The sequence below is a fragment of the Odontesthes bonariensis genome, chromosome 16 (assembly GCF_027942865.1).
Source record: "Odontesthes bonariensis isolate fOdoBon6 chromosome 16, fOdoBon6.hap1, whole genome shotgun sequence".
In the NCBI taxonomy this organism is placed as follows: domain Eukaryota; kingdom Metazoa; phylum Chordata; class Actinopteri; order Atheriniformes; family Atherinopsidae; genus Odontesthes; species Odontesthes bonariensis.
In genome coordinates this window covers 10,762,391-10,787,930 of record NC_134521.1, presented here as the reverse complement: position 1 = coordinate 10,787,930, position 25,540 = coordinate 10,762,391, and the positions used below count along the sequence as shown (strand labels likewise).

The 25,540-nt window shown below is 44.0% G+C and overlaps 1 protein-coding gene across 2 annotated transcripts in view; it reads left to right on the top strand.

The window, feature by feature from the left end:
- The first annotated feature begins 416 nt into the window (after positions 1-416).
- Positions 417-25,540, top strand: part of LOC142402231 (sodium/potassium/calcium exchanger 3-like) — a 29,428-nt gene continuing 4,304 nt past the window's right edge. The window contains exons 1-16 of one of the 2 annotated variants that reach the window (XM_075487807.1): positions 417-926; positions 8,192-8,302; positions 16,862-16,938; positions 17,069-17,143; positions 17,241-17,325; positions 18,428-18,531; positions 18,770-18,844; positions 18,935-18,960; positions 20,841-20,894; positions 21,009-21,151; positions 23,529-23,695; positions 23,766-24,003; positions 24,115-24,281; positions 24,399-24,513; positions 24,605-24,717; positions 24,810-24,875. In XM_075487807.1, the coding sequence (XP_075343922.1) occupies positions 824-926; positions 8,192-8,302; positions 16,862-16,938; positions 17,069-17,143; positions 17,241-17,325; positions 18,428-18,531; positions 18,770-18,844; positions 18,935-18,960; positions 20,841-20,894; positions 21,009-21,151; positions 23,529-23,695; positions 23,766-24,003; positions 24,115-24,281; positions 24,399-24,513; positions 24,605-24,717; positions 24,810-24,875 (1,719 nt within the window). In that variant the 5' untranslated portion in view covers positions 417-823. Of the gene's footprint in view, positions 927-8,191; positions 8,303-16,551; positions 16,753-16,861; positions 16,939-17,068; positions 17,144-17,240; positions 17,326-18,427; positions 18,532-18,769; positions 18,845-18,934; positions 18,961-20,840; positions 20,895-21,008; positions 21,152-23,528; positions 23,696-23,765; positions 24,004-24,114; positions 24,282-24,398; positions 24,514-24,604; positions 24,718-24,809; positions 24,876-25,540 lie in introns of those variants that run through there. The other variant, XM_075487808.1, reaches the window with a different exon arrangement.

Below are 25,540 nucleotides of genomic sequence, written 5' to 3'. Positions count from 1 at the left end.
TCTTCCTGTTAAAAGGGAGTTTTTTCTTTCCACTGTCACTGTGTGCATGCTCAGGATGGGAGACTGAATTGTTAGGATGCAATCTGTTGGTTTCTTTGGCTACGCAGCTTTTTTTAAATTGGTAGTGTATGAACTGGACTCGTTTTTATTTTAATTAATTTGATTGTATTGCAGTTTAGTATATTATAATCGGCTTGTATTTGGACTGAAGTGCCTTGATATGGCATTTGTTGTGATTTGGTACTGTGAATATGAACTGAACGTAGTGGACTTCGTTGCCTGAGGCCCCCAAAAGTTTAGTCTCGCCTTTGCATATCATTATGAGAAGGGGTCCAGCAGCTCAGAGGCGTGCATGTGTCACATACCTCTTTGTGCATTGGATCTGCAGAGCCGCCCCGTGTTTGTCGTCGCCTGGTGGCCACAAAGAGAAAGCGATAGTGTGAGCAGACAAGAGTGAAGGAACACAGTGCTCGGAGCACATCGCCTCCTGTTGCTGCAGCTCACTGTGGGATCTGCTGTCGACCATTCAGGCTACACACATGAACGCAGAAAGCTATTTTACGCGTCTCCGCGCTATGAGCGACCAGGACGGTTAAAGGGGTTTACCAGCTCGGCGGCGCCTGCTGCTCGGAGTCCGGAGGGGAAAACCGGGCTCGTCGTTGAGGGGATTTTTTGACACAAGTTGTCAGAGAAGTCGCCTGCTGCTGCAGCTGCTGCTCCCGGAGGTGGCTGTTTGTTCGGAGCTCTTTGCGGACAAAGTGTGAAACAAGTGTCAAGAAAGAGAGCAACAGATGTTTTTCGTGGATATGCAGCCGGCTGAGGAATGAGAGCAGCAGCGAGGCACCGGCGGCCCTTCCAGCGGTTCTGCTGCTGTGGAGTCGGGCTGGTCGCCGTCATTTGGCTCGCGCAGGTCATCCAGACTCCAGGTGAGACCTTAATATAGACGTACAGCGCCGCGTGCGCGTACACAATTACTACAATCCAGCACTCAATCAACCGATTTCACTGGAAATTAAATATCTATTTTTTTTGTTTTGATATTAAGAACATTCATGGTTGTTAGGGTTTATATGAAAGTGTCTGTTAGCACTGATGAATGAGAAAAGATGAGCTCACTTTGTGCCAGATATAGCCTATATTTATCCTGGTGAATGAACAAATATACTCTAAGCATAAGAATATGACTAAATCACGCCCTTATTAAACTACTGTATTACTATTGCTGTAAACAAAGAGCGGCATCATTTAAAGTCCTGTAGTATATTTAGTTAAATAATATCATGTCTCCTTTGTATGTATGTGGCACAAGCCATATGAATCCACACCTTCTTTAGAAGTGCTCACATGTCACAGCAGCACATACCACATTCTCCATCAAAATGTCTTATGATGGAGTTAAAACTGCCTATTATTATCTGGGACTGACTGATTCGGGCTGGAAAGCGAGCTGAACCTGCGTTGATCAGGTTTATTTCACAGCAGAATGCCATTTATAAACCACCAAAAGTGGCAAATGGTGCTTCATGGCGGATATTTCAGCATTTCCTAACATGCCCGCTAACCGTCTCCCAGCCTCTGCCTCTTCTTGGGATGATTGACTCTGCTCACCCTGCAGGGAGGTGACAGATTGTTGATCACACAAAGCAAGTGCAAATCGTGGCATCTACAAATCCAATCACTGGGAGTGAGGACAGTTACTGTGTAGGTGAGGCATTATCTTCATCTCAGGGGATATATACGAGATACGAGTCTGCACATTAAGGTCTAATTTTTTTGGGGTATATATTTGCTTTATCCTCAAATAAACTGCATATCTATAGTTTTTCTCAGGGTGTTGAACATGTTTACACCACTAAATAAATACTATGTGATTTACATTACAGTATAAGACAAATTAATTTGGAGAGCCATGATTTCTTGCAGTGAATGCCATTTAATTCCAAACATAATCCAACATGACACACACAGATCAGATGGTCATAATCCTGATTTCCCCACGGAGCGATTTTTCCCGCGTGCCTCGGGGTAAAATAAACTTCACACGCTGAGTGCAACGCATCTATAAAAATACACGTAGACATGGAAATAGTCTGATGCGATGCATTTTCTTTTGGGCACATACACCCACTGGAGAAAATAACGCTTCAGTGTCAAATCAGGCATCACCCCACCCACCCACTCTCCTCCTCCGCCTCCAGCTCGTCATCCTCTCATCACCTTTGCTGCTGCTGTCACACACTGTCTCGCACACACACATTCAGCGGATGCTTCAGCACCATTTTCCTCCTCCGTCCTGCGTGCAGTGCAAAGATTTTAAAAGGTGAACTTTTTGTTCAGTTTGGAGTGTTTGATTTACATTTGGGCTTCATCCTGCTATTACGCACTGTCCTTTGTGGAAGAGTGTCCTTTTGAATGAGCGGCGTCATTAATATTTATACTTCACCTTTAAATTATGAGTGTGCCATCAACCTGGAGAGGTTTTCGGGACGGAGCCCGAGGCTGCTCGGCTTGGAAGCGCTGGGCAAAGCTCATGCTCTGCTGTTTGTAATGGTGACAGGCAGGATACTCACCCAATACTTGGAAAATATTACACATACTGTAGCATCCTGAGTAACACTGCACCATTTATGGATGTCCATGTCCAACAGTGAGTCATGTGGATATCCCTGATAGTAAAATTGCTTGTGAGAGGAGGACGTACTTAAACCCTTCGCATATGATGAAGAAGTGTGCAAAACAACCTTTGGTCAGCCAAACGGCTGCAAAGATACAAAGTAGTTTGCTCAAGTAAAGCAAAGTATCATGTCCAAGATGTCCGGGCCTCATCCTTACAAAGAAGCCCTGAATTAATTACAAAAAAGATTTATGTATGGAGAGAAAAGGCAGCAAATGCTAATTTAAAAAGATCTTATGTAACTGGTTAGGAGCCGAATCGTGATTATCTCTGCGCTAACAGTAGAAAATAAAGCAAAGCGATACAGTTTGTCAGACCTGGGCTACTGATGGACGATAGAAGGAAATAAGAAAGCTCGTCCCTTCGTCCACAGATTCTACACAATCACATGCAGAATCCATTCAGCTTCATGAGCAACTGGATCATTTGGTTTTATGTTAAATAAAAATACCAAATATCTTTTGCTCGCTCTGCAGCTGTGGAAATAAAATGGAAACTTCTTAGCTGTCAAAGCTGATACATGTATCAAACAGTAACCTAGTTATATTTCCAGCAGACACAAAGCAACATCTGTGTCTTCCTGATGAATTTGACTTATTTATATCTCCTTTATAGATGCGTTACTCAGGGAAATGTATGACTCCTCAATGCTCGCTCAACAGCTTGCTTGCTTTTCTTTCATGTGGGGCCGAATATGTGATGAACGACAGCTTTATCAATGGTTTTTTTCATTAATCCTCCTGTCTGATATCTGGCAGGAAACATAGTCAATAAGAGCAGTGAGAGTCAATGAAACACCTAGTGAACACCTTGCTCACTCTCAGCTATCTGTGTTAGCCTCAAACAGCCAAAGGCAGAGCATAGATTTAACCTTGTTTAAATTCTCGAAACACAGTATCACTGACAATTCCAGTTGCAAACACTTGACAACATGTTGTCATGACACATCACTTCCTGATGTGAGCTGCTGTCTTACTGGTGTCAGGCAAGCATAAAAGGTTTCACAGCTACAGCCAAAATAATACCGAAAGTCTTAAAAAGACGGCAAGCTGCACAGTGAGCCATCTCTAGGCTGTTGGAGGCATTTTTAAGATTTCTTGTGTGTAATCCAGTACAAGTAGCACACCTTATGTGCCGTTAACCTTTGAAGATTTCACATACGGAGACTTTGATCAGGTAGAGCAGGGTGTGTCCTACTTTAGTTCCAAATAGCTCCGTGACAAAGTCTGCCTCCTGGTTGTGTTGTTGTGTGTTATTCGTTCCTACTTTTCTGACTCGAATCCAAAATGTCTCACATTTTCCCAAAGTAACCGCAGACTTGCTGCTGAGCCTCCTTTTGCTTAAAAAAAAAAAAAAATCAAGGTTGGACAAATCTAATATGTCACAATGCTTTCAGATGAATTTATTCATGAACTCCCACCTGCAGCACATCATCAGTCTATCAGGTTTAAAGAATGGACTCTTTTTATTTGAATATTACCTGCTAACGAGGACGGAGTCCTGCTCAAGCTGACTGTGCCGAATTTTAAGCGCTTTTCCTTGACTTTGATGCAAAACGTCATGGGGTTAAGGAAAGGTGTTAGGAGAAATTCTTAAGGATTAGGAAGATGAGAATCCGACCACACTCAGACTGAGCTGTGATGTGGTTTCTGCAGCACTGCAACCACATTGAATATCCTACAAAGAGTTCTTTAGGGTGCCTCGTCTGATGCAAGCTCATCTCATTGTTACATAAAACCTGCACAAATATAAGATATCACATTATTATCAAGGTTGGTAATTAACGGAATTAAACAGAAATGGGCTAAAAAGTGAAAGATACTGATAACTAAGGCTGCCCAGACTCACACTATTAATGCAGATAAATCCCAGTCAGGACAACTGGATGAATCTAATTTTGCGTTGGTTTAAAAGTCACAGCCATAGAAAATTATGGGATGGATGTGCGTTCTTTCTCTAGTAAATGATTATCTATTGTTTCTTATGCTAAATGAGATAGCAAAGGAAGTATGGGAGCTCCTTTCTTTAGTATTTTAGAGAAATCAAACATCTTTTATTGTGTCTTTACACTCAGTTACTTCCAGAAGAGTTATCTCAGTTAGGAACCTTCATAAGCTAAAAAGACTACCAAATATCAGCGTAGTGATCATCTGTGGAGGATCACAAGGCGATTATAGGTTGTACATCTGGAATTCAAAGGGTTGCAGTTCAGATCTCAACTAAAACCTTTGAATGATAAAAGTGAAGTTTGATGGCATTTAGTGGCAGCTATACTCAACATGGACCCTTAACAACGGGGAAGAAAATACAAAAGTCTTGTTTTTAGAATTCTTTGTTTCTTAGAATTTGTTCCTGAAAATTTCTAACTGTGTACAAGTTATGTTTTGATCTCCTGCTACGATAGAAATATATGTCACAGGCACTATTAACTTCCTCTTTGTAGATTTGAAACATTTCTGTCTTCAGCACACTTAAGTGAACTGCACCAATTTGAATAATTTTTCTACAAACGCAGGCGTCGCATGATGTCAGACGGGTAAAGTGATGCAGTCTGATGGAGGTTCACTTTGTGGCTTCAGAGAGGAGGTAAAATTGTATTTTCTCTCCGTCAGCATGTATCAGAAAGTACAAAGTAACTCAAGTCAGAGTTGTCATTTCCCAAAAAAGCCGCTTCATAATGAGAGAACTGGGAGAAACGTATTAAACTACAGTCAGTATCAGCTTATTTTAAAATGGAAATACATGCTTTTTAGTTTGATATTTATGAAACCAAAGTTTAAGGCGGAATCAAAGGTGTGTTTATTTCGCCTCGACACTTACTGAATGTTCAGTGTAAATGTCACAGTGGACGTCAGTGGAGGCTGCAGCGCTGAAGCTGGGAGAGCTGGGCTGATATATGAATGTTATTCTTATAAAGAAATATCTGGTTTTATGTGCAGCCATGCTCACAGTCGGACACATTTACAACCACTGCAGCCTTTCTTTTTTTCCCTTCTGCAGTGGATCTGTTTGGGATTAGACCCGAGGAAGCCGGTCTGACCGGTCGATGTGTGACTGACGGCTTCGAATGTCTTGTTTCTTGCTAAAATAGTAGACAAAAGTGGTTTGTCTTTTCAGGGCATAACAGATGATTATTTGGAGTCTCATATCCTTAATTACAGCTTGTTCTTTAAAGTCCTGCAGAAATCAAATGAAAAAACTACCGTTAACACTTGCTGTGTTTGTAACTGTTTCTTTGTCTTGTCCTGTTAAATGTCATGTCCAAATGTTTTGCAAATAAAAGATAAAACGAGGTTGAACGGTGCTGTTTAAAGGTTTGCAGCGGTCCCACCGTTTAACCGAGGTTCGGCATTTATTTAGATAAAGCATATTCCCTGGATTTCTGACTTCTTTACTGCGAAATAAATCAATTAACTGCACAACAGTGTCTTAGTCTGCCAGCTTCAGCTGGAGGATTCCTCCCAGTTTGCACAGCTAACGGATGAATCCTGTTATTACTGCAGTTTTCGTCTGTATGTTCAGGAATCTGCCATCAGGATTAACTTATTTCCATACAAACGCCATTTTTCAGGCTTTATCACTGATTGTTCCATAACCTCTTCCCTGTATTTACATTCTAGGGCTTCAGTCTTATCTACTCCACCAAATCCTCTAACAATCCCGTTAGATGCAACACTATAAATCACCAAAGTTACACTTCAAAGGCAAAAGTCAGAGTGAACACAGTGTTGCTTTGTGCTTTGAGGAGTTGGAGCAGTTGTCCAAATGTTTCAATCCCCAGGCAAGCTTCTCCCTCCGTTTTTAGTTGTACCTTTTTTTTGTTGTTGTTGTTGTGGCAATTAGGGAAATAAATGAGACAAATGGGATATTTGGCCTAGAAAGCCATATAGAGAATGTAATCTAATAAGTGAAGTGGTCACAAGATGAGAGGCGCTTAACAACAAGTCCCTTGAGGGAAACCCTGTTAGCAACAGCAGCACAATCAAACCTAACAATCTAAGACGTGAAGGAGTTTTCCATGACACATCTATCACCTGAACTCCTTTAATCTGTCTTTAACACAATCACACAATAAACGCTGTTTGCGCTTTTGAGGTGTGTTATTCTGTGATGCATCATTTTCCTGCTGGACATTCTCTTAGTATGAAGGCTGCTTTTCATGATAGTTTCACATGAAGGAATATACAATATATCAGTTGTTTAAAATGAATTATTTCATACCACAAGTTCCCTGTGGGATGTCTTAAAATAGCAAAAAATCCCCTTATTAATCAGTTTTAAATGAACTAAAGTGATATGAAAAGGATGTTTGTTTTTAGCCAAATGTTTGGTACGATTATCAAATGTCCGGTCCATAAAAGTCTGTTCATAAAGTCGCTGTCAGCTCTCCACACTGAGTTCAGATTGTCTCGAGTTCATGAAATCAGAATCTAGAAAACAAACAAACATCCACATTCTTCATAGACTCGGAGACAACATGTTTGTTTAGGTGACTCGTCCCAGTTAGAAGTGTGAAAATGCTGCAGAGCCATCTGCGGCAGGAAAAAACCCATTTGAATTTCATACGAGTGGAGCGCCTCTTGATGCCTCAACATGAAAGCCCTCGTGGCTCTTCTCAGGCACGACCGCTGCCCCCTCCTGAAATGGGCTCATTGAGCTGTGAGGTACAAAGAGAATCTGCAGCAATCACCAAATGCATCAGACACAGGCACCGAGCTGCCTCATATTGATGCTACAACGTGTACAGAGAGTGGGATAAATGGCTCACTGTCTTTATGGTCCCCGGTGGAAAGATCTCTGTGGGTGGGGGGAGAGGGATATGTTTTCTTTTCTTATAATAGAGTTGATGAGACAGATATACCTGATGGGAGTTCCTCAGCTGTCGCCCTCGAAAAGCTGCAAAAAGTCAAACCTACTCGCGGATTAAGTATTTAAGAAGGAAGAGAAAAATACGAGCTGTTGACATTTCACTGTTGAAGGCTCGGGATAACCAGGAACACTGGTTACTGCATGCTTCAATCCTTCATAGATCGTTTCTCTGCTGAATGTGTGCTAGTCAGAGGCTCAGAGTCACATGAGAATGACCGAGTGTGTTAATCATTTTAGCCTTTTACAAAAAATTAAATAAGAAAATAGAGAGAAAAGATCCAAACCAACTGCTGAGTCCATCTTATGAAGCTGATTCTGTTGAAGCTGGTCAGTATGACATAAATATTAGATTATTTTAGGATTTAAAACATTATGATGGGCGTTTTATTACAGACTTCTAGTTTTAAAGTTCCTTTCTTTGAACATAACTGGAGAAAAATCACAAAATTCTCACAACTGAGGCTTATGAATTCTCTTCTGTTCAGTTGTTTAGCTCAAAGATGTTCAATTAATCAATTTATTGACTAATTAAATAAAAAGTGACCAAGGTTTCTGTGGTAAATACTGAAAAATACCGTAGTTTTTTTACCTCGCAGAGTCTGTGTTGGCCTGGCTTTGATCCGAAATGACTGCCGTTGTTTTTAACAGACGCAGAGTCCTCCGGGCTTCAGCCAGGCGTGAATGGTGAGCTGCTGCGATGGACGCGCAGGTTGATGCAGGAGAAGTCAGACAACCAGAGCCTGGATGAGCCTCGGGCAGGTGAGTCACTCCTTTCCCTGGATAGATGCCTTCTGGTCCCCCAGGACACACCTGCAGGCTTCAGAAGACATCATGGATCATACACTATCATCAATTAACTGTTTTTCTTCAGATATATTGACACTGGCATGAATATTGTACGTATTCTCAAAGCCAATAAAACTAACTAAACAAGAATATGTGATTTTACAACTTCTCCATGGTTTGCAGCTCCTGGCGGATCGAAACATCTCAACACGTTGATGTAACAAAGCTGCTTAGTCGAGCTAATACAACCAGAGAGAAATCAGTCCTCAACTGCAGTAAACATTTGCTTCATGGAATTCACTGGCCATGATTAAGAGGCCACATACCTGTCAACATAACGTCTCACATTTGATGATGCATGCCAGTGCAAACCAGTTCATGAGGCTAAGATTCCTCTGACAGGACTGTGTCCAGGCTCAGATCTTTGAGAGGATACCTGAAGGGTTTAGTGTTAAGGCCCCTGATCTTACAGGTAACCAGTCAGAGTTCTCTAGTTGAGAGAACCTGACGGATGGACAACCATCCTACAGTAATCCATCACCAGGAAGCATCAGGCTCAAATGGCCTCATGGAGACCATCACTACAGTTAAAACACGGTGGTGGCGGCATCATTCTGTCACTGACTCGGGCTGGAAGACTTGTCCGGATGAAGAAAACCTCTCCAGAGTTTGGTGAACGTCTGTCAGCCTGATGTTTTTTTATAGGGATGCAGCAATACCACTTTTGTTCAAACCGATATGATACGATACTTGGATCTGATTACTTGCCGATACTTCCACCACAAAAAAAATGCAATGAATTGGAAGACAGGTTTCGGTTTCACTAGCCTAACCACACTGTTCCTGATTAGCTCGACATCTCCCTGAGCTGCCAATCTAAAAAAAAATACAACAAAAATGACAAGCCCCCCTCTGCTTGCGGTCTTCATGCCATAAATTGGTATCGGTTCATGCTCTGTTAACTTTAACGACTACGAGTATATTAGAATAGTATCAGCCCGATACCCAATACCAGTATCGGTATCGGTGCATCCCTATTTTTTTATGTACACATGTGGGCCTGTCAGTGAAAGCGATCACTCTGTCTATTGTCTGTGTTCATGCGTTCGATAACTGTTATTTTTTTAATGCTTGAGGCCTCGAACCCTGCGGTGTGCTCAAGTGCGACCTGTTTCTGCCCAGACGCAGCAGTGGGACCTTTCCACTCTGCCGGTTTGGTGTGTCAGGACCAAAGAAAACAACCACAGCCTAGTAGAACCTCTTCGGAGAGGCGTCTTCACTTCTTTCTCACAGTTTTGGAATCACAAGTCGCCATCTTGACCATAAAATCTGTGCGCAAAAATTCTTTCGACCGCTTTGAATTTTGAAAATGAACCTGGAGTCGAAGGTTCGGTGACGTGATTTTTCTGTTGTGTGTTAATACATGGAGCCAGTGGAGCAGACATCTCTGCATCTCCCCTGCAGGTGAACTGAAAGGTCACGCGGACCAGACGTTGCATTTGTGTGCAGTCTGTGTGCGCCGAGATATTCCGGGACACAGATGAAGCGCGTCAGAGGAGGCTGCCAGATGAGATTTTCTGAGGTGATCTGATTTTAACGGATGCTCGGTTACTTTACTTTGGCTTCCTAAATTTCTGGTGCTTGCTGAATAATTAGGGTGGACTCAAACTTCTGCTCGGGAAGCCATTACTGAGACATGCAGCCTTAACCAGACCTCTGTTTCTGTGGCTCCCAGGCTGATTAGGGCTGCTGGCTGATATGAGCTGCATTCATCAGAGCTGACAGTTTTATTATGAAAGATTTAGATCGAAGAGGAGATCTCTGTATTGTTGTGCAGGGGGAAACACTGCAGAGCAGGTAAAATGATACGGCAGCACAATGAGAAATCTTTGGCTGTACTAACAGAAAATAACCGTGTCTTCATATTATTTGCATTTACACTACAGCTGTGCTAATATAAGCCTGTCTGTCACAATGCAGCAAAATATGCAAATTACGCAATTATTGTCGAAGCCCGGCAACAAAATGTCAGGCACAGTCTTTACGGAGATGTATGCAAATTGAGTTATGCTAATAGTAAACCATGCTCGGATTGCTCGGATCACACTCCAACTAAAAACCGCCGCCTACAGAGGATGTGCAACCTGAGAAATGTTTACTCGGTGTACAAAGTCGAGCTGCGTCGTGATGAATTTGAGTGAAACTTTCTTCTTCGATGACGTCATCTGCATGCAGGTGTGTACGCACATTTACAAAATATACAAAATCAGGGAGCGTGAAGCCTCCCCGGCGCTTTAAAGAGCCCATTTTATGCGTATTTATGGCATCGTTGTTTCATCGGGTCGGTGTTGCTGAAGAGGTTTATGTAATTTCATGTTTTATCAACTTTTTTTCTCCTTCTTTTGTACATTGCTGCAGTATCTCCCATCATCTGCTCTGTTCAGCCCCCAGCCCCCAGCCCCCCCCCCCCCCCCCCCCCCCCCAGAAAGTACTCTGATTGGTCTAAAATGCTCTTCCTTTGTTTTAGTTGTCTCAAACAACCAGCATTATTTAAACGTGTTGCATCATAGTGATGTGGATGAGTAGCAGGAGTAGGAAGGCATTCCCCTCGGTGGGGACTTTGGTGCTTTAACCTTTATTCTACTTGTCTCGTGTTGAGATTAGAGATGGGATTTGGGAAGCATTGGAATTCTATGCTTATCGATCTCTTATCACTGTGCACTGATTGTAGGTCAACAACATCGTGCACGTGTCTCTGTGCAGCTGTAAGAAAGGATGGACGAAGCAGTCCAAAGCATGGCTACATTTCATTAAACAAAGGGGGAAAACTGATTATTTCACTAGTAACACGTGAAAGCTCCTTTAATACAACATGAGATTCACTTTCAGGAGTGCCATGTACTGTATATGATGCTTAACGCATGTGCAGTATCAGTTTACACATAATCTCTAACCAAAGATAACCTCAGCACCATGCTTTGGTGCCAGGTTTTGCACCCTTAATCAACAGTGGAGGACTCATTCTTCAGGTTGCATAGTCTTCTGTAATCCAGTATAAAATGAAGTGTGAGATAAGGGGCTGAAATGATATTGCTTTGTCAAACTGCATGTTTGTGCTAATCGGTTTACTTTCTACACGTTATCTGTATGAGTTTTACAGAGACACTAAAGTTTAGTGATAAGCAGCATCCATAACGGCTCTGGCGTTTATAAAATCTTATTGATCCCCTTCCTGAGTTCAGATGCAAATGGTTTGATCAGAATATTGTAGCCTGCACACGTTGTGAGTCGCCTCTTTTCATCATATTGTAGATTTAACTTTGTTTCAGTTTTTTAGCAGAAATAGGGTTCCAGCCACATCACAAATAACCTTTTTGCAACATCATTAAAAACAAAAAGCTTGTATTTGAGGTGTGCATGGCCATCAGGAACAACTCATCTCACCACTTCACTGCTCCACAGTGACACTCTGATATGACACGAGCTGTGCTTCTGTCGGAGTGTCTCTCTGCGAGTGCTCAATTTGCTCTGTGCAGCCATTTGTATTCTGCTACCTGATAACACACTTAACCTTTTATTGAGTTCCTGGTTGCAAACAGACCTCCATCATTATCTCTAACAAAGACACAAGCCTGGTGCGGGCAGATACTTCATTGGTGCAAAACACTGGGGAGCAGGAGGCGAACAAAAGGCTGGACAGGTAGTGTTAGACTCAGCAGCGAGCACGGCTCCAGCCTCGGGTCGCCTCCCTCTTCCCTCAGCGGGCCGCCTGACAGCGGTTGTGTAATCTGTGCTGTGATTAAAAAGCCTACCCCGGGTCTTTGGGGATATTATCTTGAGGATTGCACAGTAACGTCCAGCCTCAGACTCTCTTTCTCTCTTTTTTTTTTTATCTCTCAGCTGCTTAACAAGATGGAGACGGTGTGATCCGGCTTCAGCTGACAAGCCTTCGGAGACCGCTGTTGCTAGGCAACTGAATGCTAAATTTTGAAACCCAGACAATTCTGTCTTTCAAGCATTAAAAGTGCAAAGCGAAGAGCTAAAAATAGACGAGGGTTTTTGTTTTTTTCGGGGGGTGGAGGGGGGTGGAGTTCAAAGAATCCCAACCATGCAAATGAAGTAAACGGCGTTGAGCTTTATTATGATGTTTATTTTGGCCAGAGATATTCAGCTGAGAATAGTATTTTTCCACAGCCATGCTTTTTGGGGACAAAAAGTGTTGAGAAAGAGAAACTGGCAGGTTATCTAATAGCTTTTTAGGCTCGAAACGCTTCGGGACATTCGAAGCAGATATGTTTGCATGTTTTCTCCCTCTGGCCACGAAAATTGGAAAACTAGAAATCCTCTGAGCCAAAGGTTTGTCATAAACTTTCTCTTAAAAGTTGCGATTGTCATCGATGAGAATCTGTTTTGTCTCTGGGTTTGTGGTTATTTCCCTGCCAAACAGGGTGACCATGGATGACGCTGTCTGATTGGGTAAAGCCGGCCACAAGCATTTGTTTTATTCCTTTGGTTGGACTTGCTGTTCTTCTGGATAAGGGAGTTGGCTGGTGTGGTTTGAAGCCCTGCTGCTGTCGGCTCATCAGTCTTGCATTCAAACCACCTCAAAGGAGAGTAAATCAAAGAACAAATGCATAATTGAATTTATATTACACACCTGGATGAAATATTTATTTTTTTTGATTCCTCATAAAAAATGCAGCCGTGTTTCTGATGTTTGCGGTTTGCTTCGTGCACGATACGCCTCTCCTCTGTGTGGCAGTCAGAACCTTAGCTTGACTCCAGGACTTCCTGCAGACTCCCCGATCGATAACGGTATCTCGTACCGCCCACTGCCTGTCGCTCACCTATAATTCAGCTCAGCTGCTCGCATCGGCGCTGCTTCCTCTTTTCATGCCTTGAGAAGAATTTGCTTTGACGTACGCTGAAAGATCTAATCTATTGCGAAAGCTTTATTGATTTAGAGTCAGACAAAATGCTTGTTTTTGCAGGATTATGTCATCACCACCTCATAAACAACAGATCTGTTTTATTCATCATTATTACACCATCTGAAGAACACCAAAAGGAATGATGCCTCCTCGCAGTTGTGAACAGGACACTCTTTGTGTTCAGTGTCAGAAACAGGCAGTGTCTCATTCTAACACGCATCTACTGGTTTTATCGTCCTTATAGTAGCTCACACAGGGCTTCAGAGTACCTTTTTATGGCCCCTAACGGCTACAAAATGTAGGTGCACCCATTTTCTTTCACAGTACATCTGGAGCCATGATAATGCATTGTTCCTTTAACATTAAAGGTGCCACGTTTACAGACTGTTAAAAGAAGGCAGGGTGACACAGAGTGGTGATCAGGGCCGGTTTCTGCCATTAAATTCAAGATAAGTTGATGCTAGACCATCACAGATTTATCTGAACTGCTATTTACTTTATGTCTACCTAAGAAAAGATGTATTTTTCTTCTTTTTTCTGCATAAAAAGCTGCATGAGGCCATTTAGAAGTAGATCCTTCCCTTGGTTTGTTGAGCTCTAATTCAGTCTGCTGCAGTTTCCATCACAGTGTCTCCATAATAAGTGGCTAACTGGCTTGTAGAATACATAATGAGCTATAAAGCTATCACGTTCTTTTTCACAGTTTTATTCTATCACGTGTTTATATGATTAAAAACATGTTATTGGATAATTAAACCTTATCGGAATATTTAGCTGCCTAAATATTGTTATTATATTAATTATTATTATCATTATTACAATGTTTCACCTTCAACCGGATCCGTTTTAACTGTTTTATTTGATTCTGTGGGGTGAAGTGAACTGTTTTCCAGCTGGAATGGTTTATTTTTAAATTTACCCTCCTTATCCCGAATGGTAATCCACTTCAAATAGACTCTGGAGAGTCCAAAAGTGGGTTGTACCTTTCCTCTGCCTTTGGCACCGTTGATCGCAGCCCCTTTCATGACTTGGTTGGGATTTCTGGATCTGTTTTAGAAGGAATTACAGAAATTTCAGTGTTTGTGGGAATCAGATCATGTCAGAGACTGTTGGTCTGTTACCTGGGGTCCCTCCGGGTTCTGTTCTGGGTCCTTTGCTGTTCTTTCTATATATTCTCCTCTGGTCTGATATTGACCAGCTGTACTGCTCATGCAAGGACTCTGAAGTTTCACTTATGTTGTGTTGATAGATTTATATAGATGTTGCACATATAGATGCAGTAACTAAACTACAGTTAAACCCGGACATTTAGGTGTTGTGTTTGACTTTCATTCCAAGCAGCTGATCTCGTATTTCATCACTTAGAAAGCTGGTGTCTGAAGACTGAATTGGAGATGATAATCCCTGCTTTTATGTCTCTGTTGCATGTTTTCTGCTGCTGTAACAATGCACTTGTTGACTTGTCTTAACAAAAAAGCCTTTGATGGTCTTCAGATTGGGCTGCAGCGAGACTGATAACTGGAACCGACCGAGCAGCACTCATGACTCTTGTTTTAGCATGTCTTCATGGGTAAAATGTACAATAGATTTTAAAGTCTTGGTGAAACTTTTAGGGCATTTAAGGGCAGATTATTGGTGGTCCCCCCCCTGACACCAGATTTAAAACAAAAGTTCCTTTCAAGCAATTACTTTGCATTGAGAGCAAACACCTAAAAACACCGAATGATGTCATTCAGAGAGTGGTTTGATGCGATATTTGTGTTTTTTCCTGTTTCATTGTGAAGCGTTTTGTGATTCTTTATCTGAGAAAGTGGCTAAACAAACACACTTTGCTTGCATACTTCAGATGAGCCTCTTTCTGAAAGCTTTCTGGAGGTTTCACACGCTCCTTGTTGAGCACCTCAGCTCGTGTGGGAGTGAAACAAAGACACGTTAGCTGCCGTGAAGGCTGTGACGGGCAGAATGGGATCGGAGGTAAATGACTTGAAAAGGAGTATCTTGGGATTCTGGCAGCAAAAGTCACAAATTAAACAGAGATGTGATGCTGGATGCCAATATTCCCTTGTTGCGAGGAAGCGTGTAACTTTATGGAGATGGTCTCGTCTCGGCCCATGATTTGTGGCGCTGCAGATCAACCCCGGTGCTTCCGGTGGGTGCCTTGCTCTGTGAGGCCACAGCATAGGAGTCTTGGCAAAGCTCAGCAGCCTTCAGTAAACCAACTTAGTGTCTCTGTGCCGTCCCCCCCCCCCCCCCCCCCCCCTCGCTCTCTCAGACCTCTCCTGAGGGTTTGTGAGGAAAAATAAATATTTTTAGACATTACAGTCCAGAGCTGCTGTCACTTTTACTCTTTTTTTTTACTCATTTTTCATAAACCCTTACCATGGGAAAACACATATTCACCTCCCCCTTTTTCACTGTTCACGCAGTCGCCTAGCCTTTGGCTTCCTACTGCCACCCATCAAAAAGAGAAAGAAAAAAAGAAAAAGCTGCCCCAAGGGAGAAGGTCACCATGGCAACTGCCTTCACCAGAGCAACCTATGAAAGCGTCCGTCTGAAGCCACTCGTAGTAGTCCTGCGTTTCCACCCACAGCAGAAAAAAAACAAAAAACCATGAGAGTTTGTGTGTCGGGCGGAAAGGAGACTGGAAGGCCTCCAGGATGAGAAAAGGAGAGATGAAAATGATACAAAGCCACACAGAGAGCACAGATGTCCGACAGCTGATCAGCTCGACAGGCCGCTGCAGAAGACACACAGAGTGCAGCCTCTCATCTAAGCCCCGTCCTCCGTGTGATGAGATGACAGAAAGTTTACGTGCTAAGCCTCAGTGAATCATTGTGCCGCAGCAACAGCTGGCACACAGCGAAAATTAGCTTTTTTTCCTCAAGTCCTAAGAGAGCAAGAGGCAGAGACACAGCCACCCCTCAGACACTCATTTCAACTCCAGGTCTTTAAAAAAAAAGAAGCGTTTATGTTTCCCATCCGAACGGGATCAAACCAAAGTCCCCTCCTCTGGACCATATGGCCTCCGACCCTGTGCTGCTGCGCTACCAACCAGCACATCTCTTATCTCACAAGGGACCCTCTCTTAATCCACCCAGTCTGCTCTTCAGTTTCTGTGCATCGTGACAGCTACACTCTGCTTATTTTGTGCCTGTCGACCCATTGTTGTCTCACACAGCAGCGGAGCTATTAATAGCTGCACGCTCCCCTGTAGTTTAAATTCATCCAGCTCGGCTCAGAGTTGTGAATCGGAGCTGTAGCACACGCTCTCCCGTCTCTCTTTCGCAACAGTTAGGGAGCAGCTGCCATTAAAGAGTTTCTTTTTTTGCTTTTTGCACTCCGAAGAAGACAGGAAGCAGCTGTCAGTTTCACTTCCTGTCTTGTTCCTCGGTGCAGGATGAATGCTGCGTCTGCATCGTGCTGTTGTGGGTTTTGCACCATGTCTGTTGGCACACAGGATAACAACACTCTGACCTAAACCTTTGTATTAATGTAAGATAATAAAATGTCCTTGTTTGTAGATTTCACGCTTCTAAATGATGAATTACCAAGCTAACATGTTCATCACGATGTTGATTCCCCGCCCCCCCCCCCCCCACAGCCATCCATGAGTTTCCAGAGGACATCTTTACCAAGGAGCAGAGAAAGAACGGGGCTGTGCTCCTGCATGTGCTCTGCGTGAGTGTTTCTGATGATGTTTTACCCATTTATTTCTATCTTTGACTCATTATGGCATAAATCAACCAAACCCGAGCTGGTTTATCTGATGAAAAAAGCTCTCTTATCTGTGCTCAACTGTGCTTCCCAGGCCATCTACATGTTCTACGCTCTGGCTTTAGTCTGTGATGACTACTTTGTCCCTTCCCTGGAGAAAATATCCGAGGTGAAGAAAACCAGCACCCAAACTGGCATCACATGCATTTCTGTCCTGCTTAACTAGGTCACTGTGATGATGTTGCATTCTGGCCTTCATCTTGCAGAACCTGCAGCTCAGCGAGGATGTGGCCGGGGCAACGTTTATGGCTGCGGGAAGCTCCGCCCCAGAGCTTTTCACCTCTCTCATCGGTTGGTAGCTCAGCCAATCTCGACCAAACAACAGCGGTGCCGGTTTTTAGGAGGCATATCTACACCTTTTTCTGATGTGTTCTCAACATTTTAACTAAGTCTGAATTAGAGATAAGAGGCTCTGGGTTCTGCACATGTCATAGTCCTCCAGTAGATGTCAGCAGAGTTCAGTAAAAAGCACCAAAAGAGGGACTTATTGAGGGGTTGAATAGTAGATCAAATCACGAATAATCCCTTACAAACAGATGTGCCTCTTAGAATAAGAGTTACAGTTGACTCTCCTGTGTCAGCTGTCAATAAATGTCCATTTTCTCTGTAAAATGTAACAGAAATTAAAGGGATAGTTCGCCTCTTTTGACATGAAGCTGTATGACATCCCATACTAGCAATATCATTTATGAACATTTTCTTACCCCCTGCTTGGTCCTGTGAGCCGAGTTCCAGCCTCGTTTTGGTGTTGACAAAAGTAGTCCGGCTAGTTGGCTGGGGCCACGAAAATAAAGCGTTTTGCTTCCCAAAACAATATGCTTTCAAAAGAGTAATACATTTGCATCACAAAATCCTTCTCCAGGAAAACGTCAGACCTTACAATCGCTTGGCGCTATTTTCTCTCCCTTCGTATCACTGCCTGCTGCCGCTTGCCGATAGCTGCGCCTGTTACAGTGTTTGCTGCTCGGAAGCAGGGGACTGCTCGGTCTGCACTTCGGTCTGCACGGTCTACACAGCAGGCAGTGATACGAAGGGAGAGAAAATAGGGCCAAGCGATTGTGAGGTCTGACTTTTTCCTGGAGAAGGATTTTAAGATGCAAATGTATTACTCTTTTGAACGCAAATTGTTCTGAGAAGCAAAACGCTTTATTTCTGTGGCCCCAGCCAACTAGCCGGACTACCTTCAGTCAACGCCAAAACGAGGCTGGAACTCGGCTCACAGGACGCAGCAGGGGGTAAGAAAATGTTCATAAATGATATTGCTGATATGGGATGTCATACAGCTTCATATCAAAAGAGGCGAACTATCCCTTTAACAGAACAGAAACAGAAAAAACGCACAGTGGCAGTTCTCTATCTAAGCTGAACTTAAACTGAACCCTCTGGTCTTCAGGTGTCTTCATCACTAAAGGTGACGTCGGGGTCGGCACCATCGTGGGCTCAGCTGTCTTCAACATCCTGGTCATCATCGGCCTGTGTGGCATCTTTGCAGGACAGGTAGTGCAAACTTTTTTTGATGCTCTGAGGGACTTTTTCAGGTCTAAAAATGGACTTTAAGCACATGTCCATTTGATCTGCTGCTTGAGAAGCTACTTGGGTTGTTTAAGCGTTATTTATTACGTATTAAAATGCATCACTCACTTACAGCCGGTGTTTCTGCTCCGGAGAAGCGCTGCATAGTAAAATACTTCTGAATCTGAATGATGGAGGAATCGCTGTAACCTTTCCTCCACAGACAGTGGTTCTGACGTGGTGGTCACTTTTCAGAGATTCTTCCTACTACATCCTGTCTGTACTGGCCCTCATCATGGTGAGATTGTACATTTTTACAGTTTTGCTTTGTTTCATGTCCTCCTGGCTGCATGATAAAGAAACCCCCCATTCTCTCCTCTCTCTTTAGGTCATCTACGACGCCAGAGTTGTCTGGTGAGTTGTGTTTGTACTTTTGCTTGATTTAGGAACCGCTCCGCTCCCTTTTTGGAGCATGAGACGGTGTTTTATACTAATATTTCACACGTATTTATTAAAAGAGCGAGCGGCGCTCGCAGTGTGAGCACATTTTTTCCGCTGAAGTTTTCCTGCTCGGGTTTCTGTCACAGTTCTCATGGTTTTCTGTTTCTTGTCACAACCTCCTCCTCTGATGACGGTGTTGGTGGCCTCAATCAGAGAGTGGACGGGGGGAACTTCCTGATGCGTTTCAGCCACAGCAGCCGCTTCACTCGTCTTCTTTAGGGAAGCTGTTCCTCCGACATTTGCATTTAGTTGGCTCCCATCCTGCTGAGCTTTATGTCCTGACTTTACCAGAGTGCTTTAATGAAAGAGTGGATTTATTTGTCGTCGCAAAGACTCTTTATGGATTCACAGCCTGAGGCCGCCCGGCTGTGTTTCACCTCTCCACTGTGCCTCTGAACACCGGTTTGGCAGATTTGTGTTTTAGCTGACTTTGCCAAAAATCAGTTTCAGAATGGCAAGCCTTAAATCCTCACACACGCCGCTGTGCTGCATGCGGCGTCTCTGCACCGGCGGTTTGCACGAGTTCACAGCTTGTTTGTTGGAGACGCTGATGAAGTTGAGGTGTTGTGGAGTTTTATTTTGATCCTGGACTGACAGGGAAATGGGAAATAGAAGCAGGGAGTTAATACAATTCAACACTGCTCTGAGCTCCTTTATTCTCCAACACAGTCTGAACCCTCTTAGACGAGCTTTTTGTCCTCTCTTTAAGTCTTCAGGAATAGTTCTCCAGGCTTCTTGAAGAACATCCCTTTGGATGTGGGCTGCCTTTTGTTCCATTCTCTGCCAACATGACCCCACACTGCTTGAATGATGTTGAGCTCCGGGCTCTGGGGAGGATTCATCCCTCCATCAGACCTGCTGCCACTGATTTTCAGTCCACTTCTTGTGTCCTTTGGCACAGCTCAGCCTTTTCTCCCTGTTTCCCTTCCTTAAGAACGGCTTCTTGACAGCCACCCTTCCATGGAGCCCATTTCTGATGAGGCTTGGGCCAACAGCAGATGGATCAGCTGAAGGTCCAGATGCATCTCTCAGCTCCTGTGTCACGTCTTTGCTGGATTTTTGGCAACCACTTTCAGATCCTGTTCATCTGCTGTAGATAGTTTTTTAGTCCTCCACTTGTCCTGTTTCCTACGTTCTTTTTAAGGACACACCTCAGACCATGTTGAGATGTCAGCTGATCAAACTGTGCCATCATCATTATCTGTGTTTTTATTAGATGCTACAACAAAAATGTGAACTAATGATGTGTAGATGCAACACAGGTTCATCCCATGACTTTGATGCCTTTTTATGCTTGAATGATTCATAGATCAGAGTTTAGTGGGTTAACAAACCAAAAACAGACAACAGCTGGACTGAAAATGAGTGAAACAGCAGCCAATGTCCAAAGAAAAACAAACTGACAGAAACTATTTCTCAAGATCAATTTAAAATATTACAAAAAAGTCTGACCCCTTGTGAGGAAAATGATAAGATTTACACAGTACTTTAGGTCTATGTGATCATTGGAAAGAAAGTAAAGTGTTGTTAGAGGAAACAGACCAGAAAAAGCTTCATATTGTAACATCAGAGCCTAAAACCAGCTCTAAAATGATACCTGTGCCTGTAAGAAATCTTTCATTTTAAATGTGAAGGGAAACTCACAACAACAGGTGCTGTTGTTCTTTCTCGTTGCTCAAAACCAGAATGGTAACACGCTCTTAGAGCCATGTTTTGGTATAAAACAGGGGAAGGCAGTTTGTGAAGGTGAATCTACATTCTGAGACAGCTTTTGTGTGCTGCTCGCTGTGCAGGTGGGAGTCCTTGATGCTGATGACCATGTACGGAGTCTACATCATCATCATGAAGTAAGTTAGACCAACACCGAGCCACCAGTTCGGCTGCTGCATGTGTGGACTGTGAGGAGAAACCTCGCTCAGCCTGTGCACAGATATCAGACGACAGTGTTTGTTTGGTGGCAGGTTCAACTCTCAGATCTCGGTGTTGGTGACGCGTCAGTTCAGGGGCGGCGGGTCGTGCTGCCGCCGATCAGAGGAGCACCGAGACAATAAAATGGGAGAAGATGCGTCGGCCTGCAACACCTCCTTGGTTCTTCTCAACAAAGGTTGGACAACTTCCCTGCTCAAGCTGTTAAAGGGATAGTTCGCCTCTTTTGACATGAAGCTGTATGACATCCCATACTAGTAATATCATTTATGAACATTTTCTTACCCCCTGCTGCGTCCTGTGAGCCGAGTTCCAGCCTCGTTTTGGCGTTGACGAAGGTAGTCCGGCTGGTTGGCTGGGGCTTAAAAAATTAAAGCGTTTTGCTTCTCAAAACAATATGCATTCAAAAGAGTAATACATTTGCATCACAAAATGGTTCTCCAGGAAAAAGTCAGACCTCACTATCGCTTGGCCCCATTTTCTCTCCCTACATATCACTGCGTGCTGTGTAGACTGTGCAGACCGAAGTGCAAACCGAGCCGTAAACACCGTAAAGGCCTCGGTATGCTTCTCCGTCGCTATCCGTCAATCCGACTCCGTGGTCACTAAACCTATCGAAGTTCTCAGTCGGGATGTCGGATACGCAAGGCAATTCACCTCCCGATCAGTAGGCGTCGCTACTTTAAACAACACAATCTTGCGACGTCTATCGCTAAAGTCGTTGATTGATTGTTCACCTTCCAGCTCCGTTCCACTCCTCACAGTGAACGATGGCGACCGAGAGAGAAAGACTGTTGTTGGAGTTGGAGCTTGTTGATGTTGAAATGCAAATAATTCTGACCAAATGTTGACCGGCACACAGTAAACTCTTTCAAAAATGGCAGTTTTGTTGTTCTGAGAGGAAGGAGCTAAACCGGAAAAGTGATTCCGGAAATAATGTTGTTAGCCGACCAATCACAACCCTTGCGGTCTCCGCGAGTCTCCGGCTGTGTTCGAAACCGCATACTACACACTTGCAAACTGCATACTTCCATTCTGCATACTGCATACTCATCGATCAGACAGTATGCAGAGCGTTTACCCACAATGCACTTCACTCCTGCCCGAGCCGAAATCAGCCGGCCTGAAGCTGATTTCGCTTAAAGGTAGGGTAGGAGATCCTGGATTTTGAGTCCAGCGAAGCTGCATTTTGAAAATACACCGGTAAAAAGTCCCAACCCTTTTCTTCACTTTTCCCCCGAAGGCACGCCTCTAGAGTACATGAACGCGCACGAGCACGAAGGTGCACAAGCGCTGTTCTGACAGCAAGCATCGATCGTTGCCGTATTTAGTATATGCTAACTATACGTTTAATAATGCTAGGTGCTAGCCAAGCTGGCTCTAGTTTAGCTTCCTGCCAAGCTTCTGGACGTTCACGGAGCAGGGTACGCGCACAGGGAGAAGGAGGGGGAGGGAGGAGCAGATTGCAGTTTGATAGACGGCATCATGTTTTTCCTAGATTGTACGTTCTAGAGGCCACTAAAACTTTTCATATTTGTGTCAAAACTTTTAATTAATTGGTTGCAATGGGGGTGTGAAGAGTATTTCAAGCAATATGTAAATAAATGTTCCAGAAAAAGATCCCCTACCCCGCCTTTAAGCTCTAAACTCTGTAAACTTGAGCAACATTTGAAACATTTTCAGGCGAGAAAGTAGTCGTTTAGATCCCCAACGTGTTGAAAATCTGACAAAATACCGGCTATTTACAATATTGTTCCGACGAATTCGGCGCTACTAAAGGTAGCCGCAGTGAGCAACACACTTCCGGTTATTTTCACAAAAATAAAATACCCGTTGCCTTTTATCATAGGGAAAGCCATTACGATACAATTGGTGCTTTTGTTTTGAAAACAGGAAGTGAACCTATCCTCGTTGTAGCTAGCTTGAAACTGCCGTTTTGACAGGAAATGACGATCGACGACGTCACGTTACGTTGCATCTTGGGTAGTTTAAGTATGAGTAGTAACCTCATGATGCATACCCAACATTTCGGCGAATCTAGTATGCATCCGGGAACTTCTCGCTTACTCAAACTCGCATACTAACTCAAAAAGTTAGTATGAGTAGTAGGAGAAGTATGCTGTTTCGAACACAGCCGATGCACGCCATCAACGGAGAGCGTCTCCGGGAGAGTCTCCGAAGACGACCATAAATCCGACGGCAGCACGCAGTGATACTAAGGGAGAGAAAATAGGGCCAAGCGATTGTGAGGTCTGACTTTCTCCTGGAGAACGATTTTGTGATGCAAATGTATTACTCTTTTGACCGCATATTGTTTTGGGAAGCAAAACGCTTTATTTTCGTGGCCCCAGCCAACTAACCGGACTACTTTTGTCAACACCAAAACGAGGCTGGTGTTGACAGGACGCAGCAGGGGGTAAGAAAACGTTCATAAATGATATTGCTAATATGGGATGTCATACAGCTTCATGTCAAAAGAGGCGAACTATCCCTTTAAACACGCCTGCGAAGTCTTTAAAGCGTGTTCTTATGTTAGTGACTATCACCGCTCACAGGGCAAGCCCATGGCCAGGAGAATCCTCCGGTCGTCATGGTGGACGAGCTCCTCATCCTCAACCCCCACAAACTGTCCTTCTCAGAAGCCGGCCTGCGTATCATGATAACCCCCCATTTCTCGCCCCGCACCAGGCTCTCCATGGCGGGACGCGTGCTCATCAGTGAGGTATTTGACACCCTTGGCAGACGTTATAGAGCACAGACGCAACAAAAAACTCATCACTCTTCCCCAACAGAGACAGAGACTGATCAGGAGTTCGAAGCACCAGCGGGACGGCGACGCCGGGCCCGGCTCAAGAGGCGGCTCATCCAGCAACAGCCTGAAGAGGACAGGCTCCTGCAGCCTGGAGAACGGAGGCGGGAGACCCGGCTTAAAAGACGCAGAGTCAGGAGACAAACCCGGGGTTGAGGTGTGCCAGCCAGATGAGGAAGAAGATGACGAGGATGGGATCTTTAGTCCGGTGCGCATACCAGGTGAGGTTAGCCTCAACCAGCGAGGTTTTTTTAAAGCTCTTCTTTTATCTTAACTTACTGTGTGTCCGGTGTAAGCTGCTGGAAACCTGAAATCCTCCATTGTTTCACCAGGCAGCTGCTGTGCGCGGGTGAAGTGGGTGATCACCTGGCCTCTGGGCTTGCTGCTCTTCTGCACCGTTCCTAACTGCATTCGGCCACGCTGGCACCGCTGGTTCATGGTCACCTTCGTGGCCTCCACCCTGTGGATCGCTATTTTCTCCTACCTCATGGTGTGGATGGTAAGATGGCGACAGAAACTACGCAAGATGTTTACTGTTAAATATACTCGTGCTGCTTGTTTTCTTTCCTTTCCGGGTTTTGGGATTTGATCTGATTTGCGCTCGTGTGATCGTCAGGTCACCATCATCAGCTTCACACTAGACATCCCAGACTACATCATGGGCATAACCTTCCTGGCAGCAGGGACCAGTGTGCCCGACTGCATGGCGAGTCTGATTGTAGCTCGACAAGGTAACGAAAACGAGTGTCCCCCTGAATCTCCATTCATTTTCTGCCGCCTCTCTTTATGGTGTTGGTGTCAGTTCCGCCTTTCTTTTTCCAGGCATGGGGGACATGGCGGTGTCTAACTCCATCGGCAGCAATATCTTCGACATCCTGCTGGGTTTGGGCTTCCCTTGGGCTTTGCGTACCCTTGTGGTGGACAACGGATCTATAGTATGCGCACGCTTTATCGCCGCATTCTCATTTCCTTTTGGATGAAATGACTCTGGGGTGCTGATCTTAACAACTTAATTTCCCCCCCCCAGGTCTCCATAAATAATAAAGGACTTGTATATTCAGTGGTCCTGCTGCTAGCATCAGTGTTTCTGACGGTGAGTAAACACTAAGTGCCAGATGTTGCGCAGCTGTTTGCGTGTTCGGCATTGAACTGAAGTCGAAGCGCTCTTCTTATTTTCTTTGTTGTGTTTTTAAACGGTAAAGCAGTTCAGTGTGAAACAGGAGATTTATTAGATGCTTTTAAAGACCATATGTCATGAGCTGTGTGTTTCAGACCTCACATTTGTTTTAGATCAAAATTATCTCCAGCGAGTCGGTGCCGTCCAATGCTTCTGTTGGCAGAAAAGATACGACAGCGAATTATTTCTGGAAAAATAACTAGCAGCTAAAAACACGTGAATGTGAATTGAAAAAGAGTTGGCTTCTCTTTATCATTCCCAACACCTAACTGGTACATTTACAGCAAGGAGGAGGTGCGAGACTTGATTTTTTTTTCTGCCTTCAGAACACCAGGCAGCGCCAGTCCACCCTTTATTTAGGCCGTGTTCCTGAAGTGATAATTCACCGCTCTATATTTCAGCTCATCACCTTTATTTTTATCCTTTTATTTCCTCAACAAGTTTGTTTCGCATGCACGCCATCCCGCTTTGTTTCGTAGCTCACGGCAGAGTGGCTCGTGAACGGGTGGGTGGTGGTTGGCGTCGGTTGTTTGGCATCAGACGCTGCTGACGCTCCACAGAATCTCCTCTAAGCACAGCTT